At 42.3% G+C, this 24,036-nt stretch overlaps 1 protein-coding gene across 1 annotated transcript in view; it reads left to right on the top strand.

The window, feature by feature from the left end:
• CFAP47 (cilia and flagella associated protein 47) overlaps positions 1 to 24,036 on the top strand; it is a 200,419-nt gene that overhangs the window by 104,649 nt on the left and 71,734 nt on the right. Inside the window, exons 51-54 of the mRNA XM_081908931.1 lie at positions 2,571 to 2,668; positions 17,501 to 17,679; positions 18,725 to 18,832; positions 22,430 to 22,541. Of these exons, the coding sequence (XP_081765057.1) occupies positions 2,571 to 2,668; positions 17,501 to 17,679; positions 18,725 to 18,832; positions 22,430 to 22,541 (497 nt within the window). The remainder of the gene's footprint in view (positions 1 to 2,570; positions 2,669 to 17,500; positions 17,680 to 18,724; positions 18,833 to 22,429; positions 22,542 to 24,036) is intronic.

Raw genomic sequence — 24,036 nt, 5'->3', positions numbered from 1 at the left:
TGTAGGTGATTCAGATTTTAAACTGGAGTGGCATTGCATTATGTCCCTGAGATAATCACACTGAAATTGTTAAAAGACAACAACAACCCAGTTGAATCTTATATTAGGCAGGCAGAATTAGCTTCTTTTATATAATGATGTGTTCAGTCTAAAACAAGCTAAACATCCAAACAGACTAGTATTTTGAGGTTGATTGACGCAAGAATATAGACAGGCCAATAAACAGATGAATAATCAATAAAAGCATTTTATGTATTTACCACAACCAGTGCCCTAAACCCTTTGCTAAATCATAAATAAAGCATAACTTTCTCACCTATTATTAAAAATCCATTAATTGCTATTTTTGGATACAACTTGCCAAACCAGAGGAAAATCACATAAGGTGCACACTTGCTAGTCCACATTTTTCCAATTTATTTTTTAATTGGCCTATGATTTTTTAAAAAAGACCTCTTACCTAAAATCAAGTGCTGTTATTTCCACTTAGTTTCCTTCACCCATCTAACCAACTCTCTGTTAAAGAAGGCATGATTTATTTTTCATCAAATACATATTTTCTCCAACTTAGCTTGCATTCTTCTATAGTTTGTACAGCTCTCCTCTGGCTCATTTTCAGTACTTCAGCCAACAATACATTTCCTGTAACTTATATGACCCACATACTGACCAGAAAAAATTACTAATTCCTGTTGCCTATGTATTTTCACGTAGGTGGGTGTGAAATGGTAGAATCTAGGATGATAGATCACACTGGGTGAGAAACAGAAGCTTATTCCATTTATATTCAAAAGCTGTTTTGCTCCCTGCTGTGGAAGATGTTTTGTTGTTGCATCCTCACCAGGCTACTTGATAAACATGTAGAGTCTGGCTGACTACTGTGGGAAACAAAACAGTAGATAGGCAGACTGTGGTCTGATCCTGTAAGGCATCTCTCCTTTTCCAGTTAAATATAAATGTCAGACAAAGTTTGTGTGTGTGTGTGTGTGTGTCAGTGTCACATTCTGAAATAAATATGTTAGATTTAATTACCATTAAAAATGTTTTTCTTTTGGATTAAACAAGAGAATGTTACTTTTGGTGTAGCTCCAAGCCACAAACATAAGGAGATTCTTACGTTTTCAATCAAGAAACATTGATATACGAATAGCATAATTTGCAGAGGTTGTTGCCTAAAAATTTGTGTGACTTCAAACCTGACTTCTCAACCTATTTAAGCAACAATACTGAAGCTATGTAAAATTATCTGATGCAAAATAATTTATAGAAGTTAGGGAACTGGAACCTCCAAATGAAAAGTGATGGCATGATGCTTTAAGGCAGATTAAAAAGAAAGAAAATCCACAACAACACAACGATCTCAGTTTTCTAAGGAGTACATGTTTAGAAGATTTTGTTAAAAGCTTCTGAAAATTTCAGCCTTTTAATGTTTGTTTCCCAAGGACTGCAACTGCATGTCACGAAGAGAATTTTAGATTAGTAATATCCAGTTAATGGGGTGATGGGGAGATTTGCTAGAGTTATTAATGTGGCAAGAAATGGGTCCAGTCCCCATACCTAGTCTTATACCCTGCCTGTCCTTGACAGCAGACCTAGAGGGAAGGAGGTTGTAACTTCTCTCTGTTTCAGGTAGAGTAGTGGGGACAAGGAGTCTTCATTGGCCTTGTCTGCTGGGCTTTTAACTCACTTTTTGTAACCCTAGCAAGTACCTCACCCATCCTAGAACTTCCATGAGACAGGTGGAGCCTGAGCCATGGGCAGTGTCATCCACTGGTCTTACCTGATGCTGCTCCTCCCCCTGTTGATGGGGAAGTGGAAGTGGTTAATCAAAGGTTGTCTTGGGGCTTTCTCTGACCCTCAGCTGCTCTGCTCCTGGCAACAGCAAACCCGTAAACACATGGAAGCCGCCCAGAGTGGCTGGGGAAACCCAGCCAGATGGGCGGGGTACAAATAATAAATTATTGTTATTATATGGTCTTGTACCTTGAGCAATTCTCTCTAGATAGTGATTTTGGATGGTGAGAAAAGTATTAATGGACGCTCCATGGACAAATGACTTTGTTTAAAGGAGATGGACAAAACTCTTGGCTTGTTGTATTGTACTCTAAATGTAAGTGAAAAATGTATCTCAAATACATGGCTATGTAAATAAATGACATTAGGTTCTTGAACATTTCCATCATTAAGCTGTTTTGGTTCAAATATTTTGAATGTCAGGCTATATTAGCCAGTATCCAAATAATCAGGCAATTACTTCAGTGAGACCAGGGGTACCTCAGAGTTGTTTGTCTTGAACTGTAGCCTCTTAACCCTCTCTGTCACCTGGAAAACTTAATATTTCAGGCTGAATGTGGATGTCATTTTTTAAAATACAACAATTTCACGAAGCTAGTGCAAGGCTTTGCATGTACCTAAGTTGCTATTTGGATCCAAGGCTATAAAATTTAGATATTAAGGGGCATAAGTGCTTTCCATACAGGAAATGATTTCATGTCTGCATTAAGTCTTCAGTTAATACTCAAGATTCATTGTGTTTCCCCCCTGCCCTCCTTGTTTCTTGACCTGTTTAGGACAAAGTGCACCGTACAGCAAAGTCTGGTTTTCCCTGGAAATAAATTGTATACCAGCTGCACCAGAAAAAACTATACATGTTGAATGCGCTGTTCTGGTAAGATTGCTTTCATTTATGGCCCAAAGAGATCTCCTTGCTGTGCATTTGGATAGGTTCATGTGATAATTTACATGCTCTCTCGGCTCTTGTCCTCCACGGCTGTTAAAGATCTTGCAAGAAGGGACTGACTGGGTGGGTCTAGGGGATAGTTAATGCCTTCTTGTAGGAGGAGTTGATGCCCACCACACTGAAGGAGGTGGTAAAATGTATTGTGGAAGCTGTGCATTGGAGACTATAGCTAAGGTCAGTTTGGTGTAATCTGAAGCTTGTCAGAGCTCATGCTTGGGGTGTTTTTATACAAAGTTGTGCTTTCTTCTCCAGAGTACACTGATTTAAAGTATGAGTATTACTTTGTAAGAACAAAAAACTATACATACTGTATATACATTTTGAACAACACCATTGTTTCTCTCTGTGTGTTGCTCTCCTTTTAAAAGCTCTTCTTGCAGAGTATATGACCTAGTCCTGATTTTCAGCCTGATTTTCAGATTGATTTGCCCCACTTTTAGAAACGAGGGAGAAAATTTTCACCATACAGATGGAGGTTTAGGAGCTGAAGTCAACGTACAGTGAATGCCTTCCTAAAAGATATCAGACCCAGGAAAAATGCTCAAAATTAAGGAGGTAGTTTCTGTATGAAAAGAGTGGAGGAGAACAAGTGTTAATGAGAATAATATTAAATGTGACTTGGTGTTTATCGGAAATCAAAACTCACAGTGGAGCGTACAGTGTTCAGAATTGGGAAACCGCAGGTCATAAACCCAATAATCCTGCTAAATGAGATCATGGTGTTCTGAAGAACTCCAGTGATGGCATGCTTTTAAAGATCTGTGTTGGTGTGTCTGTGCCTTCAACAGCAGCCAGATCTTTATCAGACAGCATAAAAATAGCTGACAGATAGTTTGACAGTTTGCTGTTTTACAGGTATTTTGGCAGGTTTAAGTCATTAATGCATTATGGAAATTTAGTATCTGTTTATATAAGCTGCCCAGCAGCCCACATCTGCAGCTGAAACAGAAAGGTGTTTGTTTTAATATGCAAACCTGTGATGGGACGATGAGCTGCTTGTGCGTAAAATGCAAGTCCCTCAGAGTTTGATCAGGTTTTCAAACCTCTGCCTGTGACGGAGCCCCTCCAGCATGGCTGCGTCAATCACTAGTAGAATCCGAAAGTGGCTGCTTTCGGAATCTTTTCCAACATAAAAGCTCTTTAACGGAAACACGTCGTCTGGCCTCTCGGCGTGACAGTTTCCGGCGAGGTGTGGGTGTCCCTATAGGAGGTCCTGAGACCTCCCCACTGTTTTCGCTGGAAGTGTCTCTGAGCCATCCCTCCGACTCACTTTCCCTTGGAGTTCTTGCTCGCCCTCTACTGGTTCCCTCTTCCGCTGCTACTCCTCTCTCAACCTCAGTGAGCCTTTGCGCCCCCGGCGCTTTAGATGGCAGTTCCCTGACATCCACCTCCCCTCCAGGGCCCCCTTCACCCCCTCCCGTCTCCTCCCCTACTGGCGGTGAGGAGGTAAAACCCCTGAAAGAACCTCCTTCGTCTTCCGACGTCGCGAACACTTCCCTCCACTTGTTGCTGTTCCTACTCTCTCGGTAATCTTCGTCATCGGAGTCCACTCCCTCTTCCAACTCCGACTCCGCGAACCCTTCCATTTCCTCTTCCTCATCGGTGGTGCCGAAATACTCCCTCCTAAACCTTGCTATCGGCTGAGGTTTCCTCGGGAACCTTTGGTGGAACGTTTCTGTTAAAACCTCGTCATTGACTTCCTCTGCACTTACCCAGGTGTTTTCTGACTCCGGTTCCCCTTCCCACGCCACCAAATACTCCACCTGATTTCCCTTCCACCTGGAATCGAGGATTTCCGCTACATGGTTGCGGCGTTCCCTCTCTTCCAAGGCTGGTCCCCTGACGTACTCCCCTTCACGTCCCCCCCTGTATGGTGACAGTAACGACCTGTGGAACACTGGGTGCAATTTCATGTGGTTGGGTAATCGGAGTTTGAAAGCTACCGGGTTGACCTGCTGAATGACCTCAAAGGGTCCCAATCTTCTGGGCCTCAATTTCTTACAACCCCCTTTGAACGGCAACCCTTGGGTTGACAACCACACTTGATTCCCCACCCTTATGGTTTCACCTTCCCTTCTGTTCTTGTCTGCCTGCTTCTTATATTGTGCCTTAGCCCTTTCTAAGTTGAGCTGGAGCTGATGATGGATCGCTTCCATCTCTTCTACAAAATGTTCAGCCGCTGGGACGCTCCATCTCTCCCCTCCTTCCCCTGGAAATGCCCTGGGGTGACACCCGTAATTAGCCAAAAAGGGACTCATCCCTGTGGACACATTCTCCGCATTATTGTAGGCAAATTCTGCCAACGCCAACTTTTCGACCCAATCGTTCTCTCTGTCATTGACATAACACCTCAGATATTGTTGAAGAATGCCATTTGCTCTTTCCGCCTGCCCGTTGGTTTCAGGGTGCCGGGCAGTTGAAAAATTGACTTCCACGTGCAGCAAGCTCATGAGCTTCCTCCAGAACCTGGAAGTAAATTGTTTGCCGCGATCTGAGATCACCCTCAAGGGAGCCCCGTGCAACCTAAAGATGTGTTTTACAAACAACTTCGCTGTTTCTTCCGCTGTGACTGCATGTGAGCATGCTACAAAGTGGCACATCTTAGTTAACAGGTCTACTACTACCATGATGGCTGTTTTCCCCTTGGACTTTGGCAGATCCGTCATAAAATCTATTGATATCGCTTCCCAAGGCCGTTCTGGTGTGGGTAATGGTTCTAATAACCCTGCCGGCGCCCTTCTTTCCCCTTTGGCTCGCTGACATTGGTCACACCCTCTTACATACTCCCTTACATCTTCCCTCACCTTAGGCCACCAAAATTCCCTGGTAACCAACCACATGGTCTTGTGTTGTCCAAAATGTCCCGCCGTGGGGCTATCATGCAACTGCTTGAGTACTCTCCCCCTCAATTCACCTTCGGGTATATACAGTGCCCCTTTGTAATACAATGCCCCATTTCTTTCCTCAAAACCTCCGGGGCTCTCGCCCTCCCCCCTGAGACCTCTGAGCTTATCCTGGGCATATTCATCATTTTCCGTTTCCTCTACCAGTTCTCGTTGCCCCACCAGCGCCGCCCCACACACCCAGCGGTCCTCAGGGATGACATGTCTCTCTTCGATCACCCCCTCCCCTTCCCAATACTCTGGTTTGCGTGAGAGCGCGTCCGCCCTGACGTTTTCTGGGCCTGGCACATAACAAATTTCAAAGTTGAATTTGGAGAATTCCTGTGCCCATATCACTTGTCGTTGGTTGAGCACTCGAGCTGTTCTCCAATACTCTAAATTCTTGTGGTCGGTGCACACTTGCAGCTTGTGTTGTGCCCCAATTAATAAATGTCTCCACCTCCGGAATGCTTCGTGAATGGCAAGTAGTTCCCTGTCATACACCGTGTAATTCCTCTCGGATTTATTCAGCTTCCGCGAGAAGAAGGCACACGGTCTCCACTCCGACGCACTCCTCCCCGGTTGAAGAAGGACCGCCCCTACCGCCCGGTCGGATGCATCGGTTTCCACTCTCATGGGTTTTCGTAAATCCACATGCAGAAGTTGTTCTTCCGAGGCGAAAGCCCTTTTCAGTTCTTCAAAGGCTCGATCCGCCTCTACCGTCCAAACAAATTTCTTCTTGCTGCTGAGGCAGTCGGTGATGGGCGCCGTCAAGTGGGCAAAGTTCTTGATGAACTTCCGATAAAAGTTCCCAAACCCCAAGAATCTTTGCACGTCCTTCTTGGTCTTCGGTGTCTTCCATTCCAGTACCGCTTGGACCTTGCCTGGATCCATGGCCAATCCCTTGTCTGATAAGCGGTACCCCAGGAATTCCACCTCCTTGGTATGAAACTGGCACTTCTCCAGTTTCACCCACAGCTGGTTGGCTTGCAGCCTGCCCAACACTTCTCGGACGTCCCTCACATGCTGTTCCTCATCTTCCGAATACACCAACACGTCGTCTAAAAAGGCCACACAATTCTTGTAGAGCAAAGGTCCCAGAACGTGGTTTATAAAAGCTTGAAAACACGCGGAGCCCCCTTGTAGACCGAAGGGCATAACGAGGTATTCAAAGGCTCCCAAAGGGGTAAACATGGTGGTCTTCCATTCATCTCCCTTCCTTATGCGTATCAGATTGTACGCCCCCCGCAGGTCCAGCTTTGTAAAAATCTTTCCCTTCCTTACTCTGGTCAAAATGTCATCAATTCGGGGCATAGGGAAAGCCAGGGGCTCCGACACTGCATTGAGGGCCCTAAAGTCACACACCAGTCTCGGTTTGTCTGTGTTCTTTTTGTCCACAAAAAACACTGGGCTGCCCCCCACCGCTCGGGACTCTCTGATGAAACCTCGCTTCAGGTTTTTGTCAATGAACTCCCTCAGCTCCTGCATCTCCCTGTCTGACATGGCGTACAGCTTGCCTACTGGGAGTTGGGCCCCAGGGAGTAGGTTGATTTGACAGTCAAAGGGTCTATGCGGTGGCAGTTTGTCTGCTTCCCTTTCGCTGAATACGTTGCTCAGATCTGCGTATTGCGGGGGCACCTTCCCTTTGTCCATTACTTCCATCCCGGCTAGGGTGACTCTGTCTCCTCCCGAAACCTTCCCCTCCTTGCAGTGTTCTAGGCAATGCGCTGACCCAAAGGAGACCACCCTCTGATGCCAGCCCACTAGCGGATCGTGTAGCGCCAGCCAGCTCATCCCCAAAATGATGGGCGCTCCTCCCAGGATGGCCACATTAAACGCTATCTGTTCGGTGTGCCTTGCCACCCTCATTATCATCGGGACAGTCTGTTGGCTAACTTCTCCCCCCAACAGCTCTCTGCCGTCAATCGTAGTCACCTGCAAGGGGTTACTTAAAGGGATGGTCTGTATCTGATGCTCAGCTGCAAACTCCTTACTCATGAAATTACAGGAGCTGCCTGAATCCAAAAGCGCCTTGATCTTTAGTGGGTGTCCGTTTGGCAGTTCTAGTAACACCTCTATCACTAAAGCGGGTCTGGGAGGTTCCGGCGTGGGCACTTTCACTGCTCTTTGGCCTGGCTGCTGTGCCCCGACGGTGGCAGCCAGGCGTTGGCTTTTACTTGCTCCTTGCCTTCCTCTTCCTTTCCCCCAACAGCTCCTGCCATCCCTTGCCATTCCTTTCTTTGTGGGCAGACTCTGGCAAAGTGCCCTGGCTGTTGGCAGAGATAACATCTCTTGGCGCTCTTTCCCTCCTTCTTCCGCCCTTCACTGGGATTTGAAACTGCGCGCGCCCGCGCTGTTCCAACTTCCATCGGCTCTGCCGGCGGGAAAGGTGGCTCTGGAATGTCTGGAATGCGGAACTCCCTCCAACGGTCTCCTTTCCCTTCCCGCTTTTCCAAAGCCCTCGCCTCCTGGCGCGCTCCTATGGACAGCGCAGATTTGGTTAACTGATCCATAGACTCCGCCCTGGGCCCCCGGGAAAGCTCATCTTTGACGGTTGAAGAAAGCCCCTCTTCGAAAAGCATTTGGATGGGCTCCGCCGATAGGTCCCACCCCAATTTATGAATCAGCATAGTAAATTCAGTCCAGTACTCACGGACAGATCTGCTTCCTTGCTGGCAAGCCATTAACTGCCTTCGCACCACCCCCTGCTCAATATCGCTGGAAAACATCAGGTCCATGGCACGAAAAAACTTCCTCGTGTCCTTTAGGATCTCATTATTCGCTGCCATCAGGGGTCTAAACCCAATCTTTCGCCCCGGATTCGAGATGGCCAATCACAAAAGCCACTCGCGATTCCTCGTCGGGGAAGTCATCAAACTGCAAGTTTAGAGCGTATTGCATCTCTGTTCTAAAGGCATGATAGTTCCTGGGATCCCCCCCGAATTTCTGCACCAATCCTGGTACCTTTCTGGCGAGCGGGGTGGTTTTCTCCTTTCCCTTTTCTGCATCCTGAGCCCTCCTCTCCTCAAGCCTCGCCGTTTGCAGCGCCAACTGGATCTCCAACGCCCTGTACCTTTCTTCCAGGCTTGGACCCCCTCCAGCTGCTCCTGCTCCTCCGGTTCCGGCTGGGTTGCTCATGATGCTTCTCCCTGCACAAGCTGGCTTTCGGTGACTTTCGGATTGCTGTGATGGGACGATGAGCTGCTTGTGCGTAAAATGCAAGTCCCTCAGAGTTTGATCAGGTTTTCAAACCTCTGCCTGTGACGGAGCCCCTCCAGCATGGCTGCGTCAATCACTAGTAGAATCCGAAAGTGGCTGCTTTCGGAATCTTTTCCAACATAAAAGCTCTTTAACGGAAACACGTCGTCTGGCCTCTCGGCGTGACAGTTTCCGGCGAGGTGTGGGTGTCCCTATAGGAGGTCCTGAGACCTCCCCACTGTTTTCGCTGGAAGTGTCTCTGAGCCATCCCTCCGACTCACTTTCCCTTGGAGTTCTTGCTCGCCCTCTACTGGTTCCCTCTTCCGCTGCTACTCCTCTCTCAACCTCAGTGAGCCTTTGCGCCCCCGGCGCTTTAGATGGCAGTTCCCTGACAAAACCATTGCACTCTCTTTGACAGTAAGAGAAAATAGTGCAGCTATTCAGGAAGAAATGGAAAAAAACAAAACAAAAATACCTACTTCCTATGTGCAATTTTGAAAACATTCTCTAAGAATATATGTCGTTCTTGAAATGTGCTGTTAAAATATTAATAATAAGTGATCATGCTGTGCATGAAAAAGCAAACAAAATGTGTTTGTTGAGATGATGTTCAGATGTGCTTAACTTTTGAAAATGAGGAGTGCAAATTTCAGTAAGGGCCAATTTCCATTTAATTTCTCTCCATACAAGCTCACATTGTGGGGAGGGCTGCATTTTGCATGGTAAAATACTATATAGGGATAGCCATGCCAATATATTTTCTCAACACCATGTTTGCTTCTGCTTTCTGATGTGTGTACTGAGACAATGGGTTGGTTAATCCCAACTACAAAAAAGACCACTCTAGTAAATAAGCATTGGAATGGCACGCACAAAACAACAATTGAAACCCAACAAAACCATCTCTGTTACTGAGCTAAATTTTGGGAAGCAAATCTATGTGCTTGTAAATATGATTACCCCAGAAGGAATGTAAGGAAAGTTTGGTCAAGAAATTCTCCTCATGCCTGAAGTAGGCTTGAATGTCTGTCTTGAGGGAAGAAATATCTGTCTGGTGTTTGAGAAGCAGAATCATGACCATGCTGTAGTTGCACTAAGACCCCAGTGTGGATAAAGTACAAGATCTGTTACTGGATGTGGCTAGCAGCACTGGATGATCTTCATGAGTCTCCCTGTGCCCCAGTAAGACTTGGGATCGTGTCATCCTCTAAAACAATGGAAAACTGCTTTTGCAGGTGTTTGCTCCATGACTATCATTTACCAATACATAATTGAATTGTAATGAGGAAAAGTAGAATGCAGAAAAGTAGAGATAATTAATGGGGGTTTCAAAGGACCCAGTAGTCAGTGCTAGAGGTCATTCACTTCTTTGCTTAATATTATTTTTGCTTAGTTTCCAGTTTAGCTAATAGATTTTTGCATGTTCTGAGGCTTCTGAAGGCCTGCTTACATTTTTGCCATCTTTTTAAGGGGATTAATTTCTTGCTTTGGGTAGGTCCCCTTTTCTGTTCTTTAGGCTGCTCCTGGCCACTTTCTCTGAACCACCAGCCTTCTTGGGCCTGAACAGTTTAGGTGTATTATTTATATGGCTTCACACACACCCTTCTGCCCCTTCTTTTCTGTTTATTTCCTTGTGAGGTTCAGAATGCACTATTTCAATTTTAAACTCTCCCCTCACTCTATTTCCCCCTGAATTCATTTCTTGTTTGGACCATTCTGGATCCTAGACACTAGATCCAGGATTCATCTTTCTCATTTTCTCACCTTAGCCCCCCTTGAACGATGATTTAGCTCCATATACTCTGCTCTGTAGCTTTTGTAGCAGAATTTTATTGTGTGACCATAGGTTGTAAAAACAACATGAAATTTAAATGGTTATATAAATCATTTTGTAGTTTAGCAGCCTTGGCAGGGTAGCCAACAGCCCTGAGGGTCTCAAAGTCTACTTGCTTTATTAAATCCTTCTTGCCTCCAAAATAATTCAGTATATACTGGATTGGATCTGGTGTACGTTTTGAGAATTTAAAAGTTCCTGCTGTTTATTAAAGTGACTCTGATCCATTGGAAGCTCCCTTTGGTGGAAGAGGCAGGAACAGTGGCTTATCTTGACTTGTCTCCTTCCCCCCACAGCCTCTGGGGAAGAGCTTTCCAAACTGTGTGTCGCAACATGCAACATGTTGACTACAGTGTGTAGTGAAAACATTCCCCATGTTCCTCCCGGGGCTGGAAAGGGGTTAGTTTAACCTCCAGTTTGCTAGTAAAACTGAATTACTGTGTCATGAAATGATGCATGTCTAAAAAGTGTGTCACCAACATGGAAGAGGTTGGAAAGCTCTGCTTTGCATGTCGCTAGCCAGGGACTTAGTGAGCCAGGCAGGAACTTCAGAACTATTCACCTCAGCTCCTGTTGTCCTGGGGAAGACGGGTGGGCCTGCCACCTGAGGGTCAGCCAAGAGCCCATATTTTTGACGTGGTTGTCCATCTGCAAATTCTGCCTTGGAAATCAAGGCATTTATAAGAGCAGTGAACTATTGGCATCCTTCCCAATCATTTTCTGTTTCTTAACAATTAAAAAACAGCACTTGTATCAATTTGTGCTTTCCCTCTTTTCTTTTTTTCCATTTTGTGTTAGTTTGCAAACTTTTAGGAGAGGTCAGTACAGGATCATTTCCCTTTCCCTTGGTTCATTGGTAAAGCTTTTGGTGTGATTTGTTTATCTATTTCTTCATTTATTTCTGTTTTCAGCAAACAACAGCTACTTGATTTATTTGTCCATCAATTCATTTGCTTTCTCTTCTTTTCCCTTTAGACTATACAAGGTTCTTATAGAGAATCCCCCACCTCCCACCTCCACTCTGTGTTTGTTTTTAATGCTTTTTATTCATTTCCCGTTTTTTCTTTATTTTAGTCTGCTGGTTCAAAGTTTTATCCTCTGCTCTACAGCTCTAGGCTATCTGCGATTTTATTGTGTTGAATTCTTGTGTTGATATTATTAGTTTTCTCTACTCCTCCCTCTAGGTCTGGTGTCTCTCTCCCCCGCCCCCCCCCCCCGCTGAGCCTTACAAGGGGATGTACAGTAGTACCTCGGGTTACATACGCTTCAGGTTACAGACTCCACTAACCCAGAAATAGTACCTTTGCTGCAGGATGAGAACAGAAATCGTGCTCTGGCGGTGCAGCAGCAGCGGTAGGCCCCATTAGCTAAAGTGGTGCTTCAGGTTAAGAACAGTTTCAGGTTAAGAACGGACCTCCAGAACGAATTAAGTACTTAACCCAAGGTACCACTGTACATGCAGCACTGAACCTTTCTAAGGGATGGACACGTTAAACCATCTGCTTAAGGATTTTTTTCTTGCTGGGTTGGGCTAATTGTTACTTAATAAATTGGTTTCACATTAAACTAAGTGACAGTCCTACTGATATAAATGTACACCTATTCAGTATAGTTACAGAGCATGTCGTTATGGATGTAGAGAAAGTAATACATGTTTATTTTTGTCTCTTTAAATGAGAGGACATTTTCTCATAAACGTCAAATTGAGTTGGCATATTTATAATAATAATGTTTCTCGGAGTTGAGAACCACATCTTAAAGGTGGATTTTCATTTGTAGAAATTGTGCACTTCACAACACCTGGCAGTGTTCTGTGAAACAACAATGGTAGGGTGGCTGATGAGCAAATATCTCAACTTTGAGAAGGCTGCTGTTAATCATTCTAACTAAAAGCTCTGTATAGAAAATAAATTTGTTCAGATCATCTTGACGGATCATAAGAAGTAACTATCAAAAGGAGAATAAACAGCTATGTCTAGTGTGAAAATATTTGATATGTACACAGTCGCTGCAAAATACTACATTAATCAATTCTCTGGTGCATCACTAGGTGGCTAGTGTAGATCATAAAATATCTACTGTCTTCAAATAAACCTGGGAAGACTGAAAAATGGTCAGCAGAGGGCTATTCATTGAATGGTTAGACGTGTGTTAATGTTCATGAAAATGAGTTGCCTAACATGTCAAATAGCAGAACATTTTTTATTAATTTGTCATTAGCTCAGTGCTTTCTGTAAGCTTTAAACATAAAATCATCCCATTGAATACTGCATAAATAAATGTAGTTGAAAGTTGATTTAAAGCAGTGGTAGAGACAATTCCATAAAACCTGGTGTGTGTTGAAATGCTATCTGAAATTCAACAACTAATTTGCTGAATAAGATGGAGACAAGTTTTGTTTCACTGACATAAATGTGCAGTAACTCTCTTTCAGTGTCTGGAACTGCTCTGGGCTTAAGCATTTTTTCTGAGAGCTAAATTAAATGCATCATAAGGTTTAAAACAACTAGGGCTGGGTGGGAGATAATGCTAGGGAAATAACAGTTTGTTTTTTGAAGGGGAAAAAATCCTCATCATTGTGTTTGCTCAGCAGGAGTTCTTAATATGAGGCAAGCATCAACCGTTTGGTTATTCAGCAAATTTCCTGTTGTTGGAAGCAGATTTTGACATACTATTTTTCAAAAAGTTGCTTGAATTTTACCACATTTCTTTACATTAGTACAAAGTTAATTACTATAGCAATATAAAATGTTGTTGCAGCATTGTGCAGGTGCTATGGAAAACCATGTATTGAAACTGCTGACTAAGGAAGGAAAAACTCTGAGGCAGAGAGTTGACCTGGCTTAGATGAACCTTCGCTCCTTTTCACCCCTGTAATTCTATGGCCTTCACTACTTCTTAGTAATTGAATGATACCTTATTGCAACAAGGCCTCAAATCAATATATATATTTATTTTATTAGATATATTTATAACCTAGATTCCTAAGTTATTTCAAATATAATTTTGTTGTACCCTATTTTACAGGCTTTCTTTTAGGACAATGACCAGGGGGGTAAAGAGACAGTTCAAGAGTCCTTTGCAACATACGCATTTGAAGATATGTTTAGCAATTCAATGATATTTCTAAAAACTCTATATTTCACTCCATCTGTTATTTAAAAAACACACTTGTGAATAAGTTTGCAGTGTATTATGTTTTCAGTGGCAAAGAGTAATATGTTGAGTGCTTTCTAATGCTTCCTCACACAAACTTCTGTAGTTTAGATAACAACCAGTGGAATTTAAACTACAATATTAACACTGTAACAACTTTGCACGGAATCTTTGCAATTAAGCCCTAAGGGGAAAGAATGCATAGGAAAAGGTCTCTGCTTTCCAAATGTTGGGGAAATATTCCATATAAAATTTAATAGGAGTTCAATTAAACATGCTAAATGAGGACCACTTATGAAAGAGCTGAATGTTGGCAGATGCAGAGATATTAACAATTTGTGTAGACCACACTTTCTTTGTGAAGCAGTTCTTTAATTAATATATGCAGAAAACTGGAGCATTCCGAAATTCTATAATTACTTTAAAAGTGGAAGAAAATGTGAGACAGCTTTGCTGCTTTCCCAACACACATGTTCCTGAGCCAATTACCTTATCACTTGGTTTATTTATTGATAGCTGGAAAATATTAAAGTTATAAGCATGCAGCTTAAAACCCCAAAGGGTCTAGAGCAGTGTGAAAAAACGTCTAAGATAGGGTTGCCATACGTCCAGAATTTCCCAGACATATCCAGAATACTGGAGTCAGGCGGAAATTGGAAAAAATGGCTGGGAAAATCTGAACATATGGCAACCCATGTCGGCAGCGTCGTTTTTGGCAATTTCCCTTAAAAATAGCTCAAAAACTTATTTTTTGTGGACTTGCCAAACATTTTGTGAATTTTTGAGCAAAACTAAAAAAAGCTCAACTGTTCTGTCTGGATTTCAAACTGTTTGAAATATGGCAACCCTACCTAAGAGCTCCTCTGGATCTAGCCAGAAACCCATCAAGTGTGCATCCTGTTTGGAAACCCACAAGTAGGATACAAAGGTAACAATATTTCCCCAACATTTCCACCCTTCTCCAGCACATAGTATCCCTAGTACAGTGGTACCTCGGGTTAAGTACTTAATTTGTTCTGGAGGTCCGTACTTAACCTGAAACTGTTCTTAACCTGAAGCACCACTTTAGCTAATGGGGCCTCCTGCTGCTGCCGCGCTGCCGGAGCACTATTTCTGTTCTCATCCTGAAGCAAAGTTCTTAACCTGAAGCACTATTTCTTGATTAGCGGAGTCTGTAACCTGAAGTGTATGTAACCTGAAGCGTATGTAACCCGAGGTACCACTGTATTCATCAAGAGCTTCCAGGTGCATTAGCTAAAACCCCTGACAAGTATGATATTTTCAAGCTTCACTCAACAATCCTAGTAGCACGGTTGAAATTTGTCTGCTTTGCTTCGTTTATGATTATTACACCAACTGAAAACCTTGTTTTTCATGGGCTTCATTTCATTGGCTACAATGTGGCGGTGAGATTACATGCACCAGATCCAGGCTGGCATAGAACTCCTGGGTTCTCCTCAGCAACTGAAAGGGCCTTGGGTTCAGTGAATCCAATGCTGTCTCTATTCTCCCCATTCCCCAGAATGCTCATTTTGGGGACATAACACTGGCTCCTACCTGTGAAATAACCACCAGCACCAGCTCAGCACCTGTGGGACCATCTGTGTGTAGGGCAGGTCCTCTTCTGTAAGGGAAAAGGCACCTCTGCTCCATCTGATCTTCCTCCTGTTAATGGATCTGGAGAGTAGCATTGCTCTGCTCATAGATGTTAGCAAGTGTTTAGACTCTTGCCAGGTTCATCAAACAGGATTTCTTTAAAAATAATGAATTGTTTCTTAACTCTCTGCTTAAGCTCCTTTTACAAGGTTTTGCTATGAAGCCCTTAGTGGTAAAAAGTTAATGGGACTCTAAAATTTGTTTACAGCAGTAAAATGATTCATCTGAGCCTTAAAGTATTTCACTGCAACCTTAAAATGTGTCTTATTGATTCAAGGCTATCAAATGATTTAGGTGGATATAACTCTGCCATCTGTAAAACATTAAATGCTTTAAATGCATATTTAGTCTAAATTGCCATTTTCTGTAAATGCAAGGGGTCTTATGAAGGGCAGCAGGCAAAAATCTACCACACTCCTTGTAAGGCAGTAAATTTCCTGCCTAAGCTTTATTATTGTTATCTTTCTCATTTATTTACACACATACCCCACCCCATCCTGTTTTATTATACTATACATAAATAGAATGATCCATATTTTCCACAGAACTATCTTCAGCACTGTTGGTGTAGTGTTTAATTTGTTTATAGGGGCATCTCAATGAAAGGACTGGATCTACCCTTTGCAGCATATTTCTAAAACAAATATTATGGTGTTGTGATCATTTCTTTCTTTCTTTTGCTAAGTAATGAGGGCTGAGAACAAAAATTGAAGGTTATTTTGCTATACTGTGTGAGATAAAACCCATTTGCTTCCTAGTTGTGATTGTCAGAGAGGAGTCAGGCAGGCCGCAGGCCGCTTCTGGCGAAACCAGAGCAGCATACGGAAACGCCATTTATCTTCCCCCCGGAGCGGTATCTATTTATCTACTTGCACTTTGATGTGCTTTCGAACTGCTAGGTTGGCAGGAGCAGGGACCGAGCAATGGGAGCTCACCCCGTCGCGGGGATTCAAACCACCAATCTTCTGATTGGCAAGCCCTAGGCTCAGTGGTTTAGACCACAACACCACCCGCGTCCCTCTTTAAATGTTTAGAACCCTTATAAACTTCCCTGTGTTCTCATGATGCAATGGAGCTTTCTGAGCATCTCAGACTCCTTCATCACCACCAAGGGTGTTGGGATTTGTAGTTTTAATGCCTCTGTGCCCAGTCCATTAAACTAGGAGGAATTAAAGATTCCAGAAACCCCAGAAGCAGAAGGAGGGAAGCCAATGGCAGGCATTGCTGGGAAAAGCAGGCACCAGCATTTGGACTGAGCCTGGTCTTTCTGAGAGGTCTCAGAAAAACCCTGAGCCCCCCAACCTCCCACCCTGCCCGGATTTTCTGATAAAGCTCAGGAAGACTGGAGCTGTTCTGTATTGAGGTGATTTTATATACCCATCTATCTCAACTGATGAAAAGGCATGCGTTAATCGACCATAAAACTAAACTTGAGGCTACTTTTCACCTATTACAAACCCTTTTTCATCTTGTAAAATCATATCAAACATCTGAATTGTATCAAGGCTTGTGAAATTGTGCATATTCTCACTTGATGTTTGGCTTAGCAATGAGTCAAAAGGGAATTCTGTAACTGGGTTTAATATTGAGATGAAGTGATTTCCTCCATCCTCTGATTTTCTGAGTTTGGAATGGTACTGAGCTTCCTAGCACTTGTTGTGATGAAGCACTTATTTGGCATCTCTCCTGGTTGAAATAATGCCTGTTTATGTGAGGTCCCCATGGAATATCTCATGAGCACAAAAGTCAGGAGTTGCTTTTTTAGCATGGGTTGTTATTTCTTCAGTACCCACAAATATTCCTGACAGGTAGATGGCCTCAGGCTTGAACACCTCTTGCTGTATGCTTGTACCATTTTGCGACAATTTCTTTCATTCTCTTGTGGACTCTGTGGATACGCTTTCACCACTGTGATGATGCATTCAGCAAACAGATCTGGCAAAGTGGATGTAAAGCCAACTGTTTCAAATAAACATTGTTTTCTTGACATGTTTGGTAAAGGCTAAGGACACATGGTCTTTTTTTCTTTTCTAGGATACTGTTTGCATTGGAATTCCTGTAACCAATCCCACAGCTGATATTCTGGAATTAGAAGTGGAACTAATAGATCCTGTTACACTTAGTGGTGAAAGAAGCCTTGTTCTCCAGCCAAAAGAAACATTTCACTATGAAGTAAAGTACTCTCCAGCTGTTACTGGAGCATCGGATGGAAGGTAAGATCTACAGTTGTGGCTGCTAAAACAGAGTTTCACTAGATCTATCGTCCTTCTTGTCACTTTAGCAATATTATTTAATTGCCTTTATTCTACTTTTTTCCATGAAACATCATTTTAATAAAGCTTGCACTTCGCTGAGCAGAACTGACTTATAAATGAAGAATGGATTTAGTCATTTTCTGTAGTTGGAGCTGCTTTCTCGTGCTGCCTTTTCAATATTAATGTTAACTTCAGATTGATAGCTAAATTATTTTCCATATGTTATTTACTATAAATGATGTGATCCAAGACTTTTGTTTCAAGATTCCTGTGAACTGAAAATAATTTACAGCTTAATGAATATGGAGGCCATTTAAATTAAAGACGTCTAATCACGACGGAAACCTGAGTGAGGCTACGGTGTAATAATTAGAAACAATAAGACTGCTGACCTTTTGATCTTGGTTCCTGCCTTATAGCGTGTTTTCATAGTCTTCAGCTGAACCAGACTACTGAACTCTGCCAAACTCTTAAGTCACTTATTTATCGGATGCTTAACTAAGCTTCTAATATGAAGTCATGTCTAATAGAGCATCATGGCAAGGGGAAGACCAGATTGGCACCATCTATCAGTCAGCTGCAAGGAGCTTTCTTTCTCCCACCCCACCCTGCCGCAATGGGCATTTGGCTCCATCTTCAAAATTGAGGGAATGCATACTCCACTCAAAGGCCACTGAGAGGCTGCTCCCACAGAACATCATGGCAGAATAACAACCACCCTGGCCTTGTCTATTGGCCAATAAAGGGGCAGCTGTTTCAATGTTTGCTTTCTTCTTCTACTATTACTACTACTACTATTACTGATCCCCATTTCATTTTGTTGTGATCCCCTCCCCCTCCCACCTGGTAGTAGTTGAGGGAAGTAATGAGAATAACGGTTCTGTGATGGGCTTTTCCACCACCTTTACAAATGGCCCCAGCCCTCACAAAACACCACAACCTTTAGAACTGTTGTGCACAGCAAAGTCATTTTAGTCACAACTACTTATATCTCTCATTTCAGTGTTGTATTCCTGTCAGAGAAGCATGGAGAGTTTTGGTATGCACTGAAACTGAAGGCACAGAGACCTCGGTCCACAAAATTGCCTATAGCAGAATGTGAACTTGGAAAGTAAGTGTAGGATTGTTCCTTAAAAGGTAAAGGGACCCCTGACCATTAGGTCCAGTTGTGACCGACTCTGGGGTAGCAGCGCTCATCTTGCTTTATTGGCCGAGGGAGCCGGCGTACAGCTTCCAGTCATGTGGCCAGCATGAATAAGCCACTTCTGGCAAACCAGAGTAGCACACGGAAATGACGTTTACCTTCCCGCCGGAGCGGAGCTACTTGCAGTGGCGTAGTGTGGGGGGTCAGGGGGGGCCGGGCGCAACATCTGGGGGTTAGGGTTAGGGGGCGCAAATCCATGGGTTAGGGGGCACAAATTACTTGCCTTGCTCCGGGTGCTGACAACCCATGCTACGCCACTGGCTACTTGCACTTTGACGTGCTTTTGAACTGCTAGGTTGACAGGAGCAGGGACCGAACAACGGGAGCTCACCCCGTCGTGGGGATTCAAACCGCCAAACTTCTGATCGTCAAGTCCTAGGCTCAGTGGTTTAACCCACCCGCGTCCCGGATTGTTCCTTACTTTAGTTCAAATATGCTGAAATATGAAATAGTAGTGCAATATCTTATTATATAATATGTTATCATCTTCCTCATCTGACTACCCTGATGTTTTAGAAGAGATTGTTTTGGAGGTGACTGCAAGGGAGTTGAATGATTGTAGCCAGAAAGATCATCAGCTTAGCTTGGTTGATGCCTGAGGAGCAATGTGTGCATCAGTATAAAGCAGTGTAATGGAACTGGACTGATTCCCTTAATCATTTGACTCTGTTAAAACTCTGTACAGACTTTAAATGTGAAGGATACTTTGGACATCCTAGTTCAGAGTCGCTACTACTCTGTCTCTCCATTTACTTGACAAAGACCCCTTGAATATTGCCTCGTAGCCAGCTTCTGCAAATATACCATATAAAAGAAAATCACTGAAGTTACACAGGTTGGGAGAATAGGTCTCAGGTATTTTCTGTTATTCCTCCATAAGGACAAATAGTACTTTGTGCTTCAATAACTTTTGCTCTGAGAGGTCCTGCTCACATGATGAAGATTGCCATCGTGTTGCGAGCTGCAACATCTTATGAATGCTTCAATCACAGCAGGGGGAGAGAGCAGCAGAAATCACATGGCCTGTAAATTTTTCTTCGACTAAACCTTTACTATTATGAAAAATCGGTGGAGATAAGGAGTCTGCAGTAAGGTCACTGCACCCTTTCTCTCTCTCCCAGGTATTATTCAATCATATTGTTTCTCAGAATGAGGTCTTAGTGGGAGCTGTGAGGATGCAATCAGGTACAGCAATGTTCTTGCAATCACAGTTTTCCATCATAGACCTTTAGCTTGTCCCATCCAGCATCTGCTTTTTCTTTGCTCTTGTCCTATGATTTATAGTGACATTTTTATTAATTGAAATCATTCTGAAATTATAGCACAATCCAGATAAAACCAGTGTTGTAATACAGGTGACCTTTACCTTGGAAAACAGTTTTTTTAAAAAAAAACAAAACCTCTGCATCTTTTGTACGTGCATTTTCAAGAATTGCAAGACCATTGAGGAAGAAGTACATATTGTTGGGTAGTGCATATACTGATTTTTTTTTTAAAAGGTTTTGGTTTCATAAATTACTAAAGGTTTTTTAGTTGTTGTTTTTTAACTAAAGACCACCACAACCTCAACATAGAGCAGAGTACCTAATTTATATGTAAGCTTAAAGGTTGATAATTCTGCCTCAGTCATAAATACAAAGGCTGCCCAAAGAGCAATTGGTAGTTAACACATGTGGACAAAAAGCTGGGAGTGAAAAGGGGTGGATGGATCGTCTTTTAAGCGGTCATCTTGTTTGAGTCCTCAAGGTTACACAATGATCAAGAGGAATTGCAGGTTTATGGCATTAAATCAAATGCTATTGGAGGAGTCAGTTAATTATAAGTTTCCCTTGCAGTTTTTTTCATTGAAGGGAAATACAGGTATCATCATTTATAGTTTGGGTATCATTAATTTTTGTACAGTTTTACTGAGGGTAGACTCTATAGCTTTTAAGGACTCTGTTATATGGCAATTTGTGATCTTTTCTTGTTATATTTCTGTTTTAACAGTTCTATAATTGAACATAGTTTTATTTATTTATATTTATTGTATTTATCTCCCTTCCTTGAACAGAGTCCAGGGCAATGTACAACCAAGGATAAAGGACAAAATTACATTTGTGATAAAAAAAATACAAAACTAAAATATTCACAAAGTAGCAGTCTATAATAACCCAATCTATACATTGAGTCAGTTGGCTTAGAGGAGGCACTTCTTTAGCTACTTGGGCCCTGAGCCATTTAGGGTTTTGTAAACCACTGAGCCTCTTGGCTTGCCAATCAGAAGGTCGGCGGTTTGAATCCCCACGATGGGGTGAGCTCCCATTGCTCGGTCCCGGCTCCTGCCAACCTAGCAGTTTGAAAGCATGTCAAAGTGCAAATAGATAAATAGGTACTGCTCCGGCGGGAAGGTAATTGGTGTTTCCGTGCACTGCTCTGGTTCACCAGAAGCAGCTTAGTCATGCTGACCACATGACCCGGAAAAACTGACTGCGGACAAACGCCGGCTCCCTCAGCCTGTAAAGCGAGATGAGCGCTGCAACCCCAGAGTCTTCTGCGACTGGACTTAACTGTCAGGGGTCCTTTACCTTTTTTTTTTTTTTAGACCATTACCAACATCTTGAATTGGGCCCAGTAGCTTACTGACAGCTAGTTCTGTGATTTAAGGAGCAATGTTGCATTCTAACATCTTGCTAGCCCTGTTGATACCCTGGCAGCTGCATTCTGCACTAACTGCAACTGCCAGACCATTTTCAAAGGTAGTCCTACATTAATACACTGCAGTAATTCAAATGCAAGGTCACCAGAACAAAAGTTACTGATACCACACTATATTGGTCCAAGAATAGCCGTGGCTGGAAAAAGGCACTCCTTGTCATTGAGGCTTCCTTGGCCTGCAATGACAGTGGGTTAAGGAATACCCCCAAGCCATGTGCCTACTTCTTTAGGGAGAATGCCACCCCATCTAGAACAGGCCGTCACACCAATAAATGAAATACTCTTAACTCACCCTATGGTGAAAACTGGATCAAAGGTATAATCTATGTGTCAGGCCACAATATATTACTATTAGTCTTGAAAAGAGAGCTACATTGATTATAAATCTGTTAGGTGTCAATTTAATAATAGAGGAACAGTGATCACTGATAATGTGATACTTCACATTGTTCAAAATGTTAAAATTGATTTATGAATTCCATTCAGTGCCTATTACAGGTATTTAAATATTGGTACAGCTATAGCTCGAGAAGTGGGGATTCAATGCTAGAGTGAATGTTTAGTTTGCTTAAGGCCCCTGTTGATCTAGGCTGACAATTAAAAGATTTTAGATAGCAGGTATAGGAAATATTTGCTTAAGATCCAAGAGCGTAGCTGCTAGTAATAGTAAAAAGTTTTGTTCTGCATTGATCATTACATTACTTTCTAAATACACAAGAATAATCTTATCGGAATATTCAGTAGAACCTGAATCAATCCCAGTACTTAATAATGATGTAATAACATGATTTTTTATGCTTGTTGCAGATGGGTCCGTCAAAATATCCATCTGGTTAATCCTACATATGAAATTCTGGAGCTGAACTATATGAATAGCAATACAGCCCATTTTATTATGGAGATAGACCCCGAAATCCCTGTAAGTTGAAGAACAAAATTAATTTATTATCATATGAGAGAGTACCATGCAGGAATGTAACAATTATGGAAAACATGTGGTGTGGTGGCTTTATATGTTAAAGGCAAGAAAACTCTGGACAAATAGAAACAACAGAGCATGTGCTTCTACAGTGCCTGTATTACAGAGACATCTATACTAGCTTCATCTAACCATTACTGCATAAGGGTGCACAGGACAATTCTTTACCTTCTTGCTACTTTCAGATACCAACCCTGCTACAACATACAATGTTGGCAGATTCTGCACAGGAGTGCTTAAAATTCATTGGACGATGACCTGTGTCACAAACTAGATTTAATGAGTGCTCATATCAGAGTGCTCTGTAGACTGATAGCTATAGTCTTATATATGCTAACCTCTTATGCTCTGCCATTCCCGTCTAATGTTCCTAACCCTTATTTTAGACTTTCCTTGCTCCCTTTATATTTTTATAGACTTTTAATTCTTTTTAGTTTTTCAAACCGTTTTTCAGATTTTAAATGACTGTACTGGTCTATGACTGTAATTAAGATTTGGTTTGATTTGTATATTCAGATTGTATTCTGAAGCTTTTTGAGCAACAAGGAGTAGTCTCTAGACAGAGCTTAATAATCTGATGTTGAGGAAGCATGCAGTAGCTAGTTATTTTTAAAAGTCAAGACAGAGGCCCAAGAACAACATAGATGCTGGAAAGAAACAAATATACCTTAGTGGAACATTGATATTGGGAACTAAGATCCCCAAGAGAGATGTGAAAAGAGAGGATGTAACATGAATCTCAAAGAGCAGGACTGTACAACCATCTTAATAATAAAGTATCAGAGTACAGAGAAGGATGAACCCCAAAGATGCTAGAAATGAAGAAGCTTTAATCTTGGAGACAAGGGATTGCCAGCCATTTAAGGAAAGATTAAGCCAAACTTCATAATGGGTAGAATCCAGATGTTGCCCTCTAACACAGAATTGTTTTTACTTTTGGAAAGTTAAGAATATTACTTTTTAAAAGTGTTCAGGGTTATATTTAAAGGTAACTCCATTGAAAGATGGCCACTTCTAGGAAGAGCATAGTGGCATTCCTGGAGAATGAAAACACTAATTATGACAGCTGAATAGATTTTGTCACTGAAGATCTTATCCATTTTTCTGTCATGAATTGAACACTATTTTGGGACTCTTGTTGCCATAGCAATAGGACCCAACCTGCTTAAAAGATAAGAATCCAACAGCTTTTATTTTTTTTTTTATAAATATTTTATTAGGTTTTTAATAAACAAATTTCCACTTTCAAATACATACTTCCATGAATCCAATGGACTTCCCCCATCTCCCGAGCACTGCATTCCCTGTGTAACCAAAACCTCAGCAATTTGTTGACTTGTTTTATACATAACAATATATCTTCCATTTTATCGTGTTATCTGATGTAAACATTTCGATACAATTGCATTAATTTTTAATTTCCACACAATAAAAA

Source organism: Podarcis melisellensis (assembly GCF_964234715.1).
Source record: "Podarcis melisellensis genome assembly, chromosome: 4".
Classification (NCBI taxonomy): domain Eukaryota; kingdom Metazoa; phylum Chordata; class Lepidosauria; order Squamata; family Lacertidae; genus Podarcis; species Podarcis melisellensis.
The sequence above is the reverse complement of the archived record's forward strand: the minus strand, read 5'-3'. Positions and strand labels throughout refer to the sequence as shown.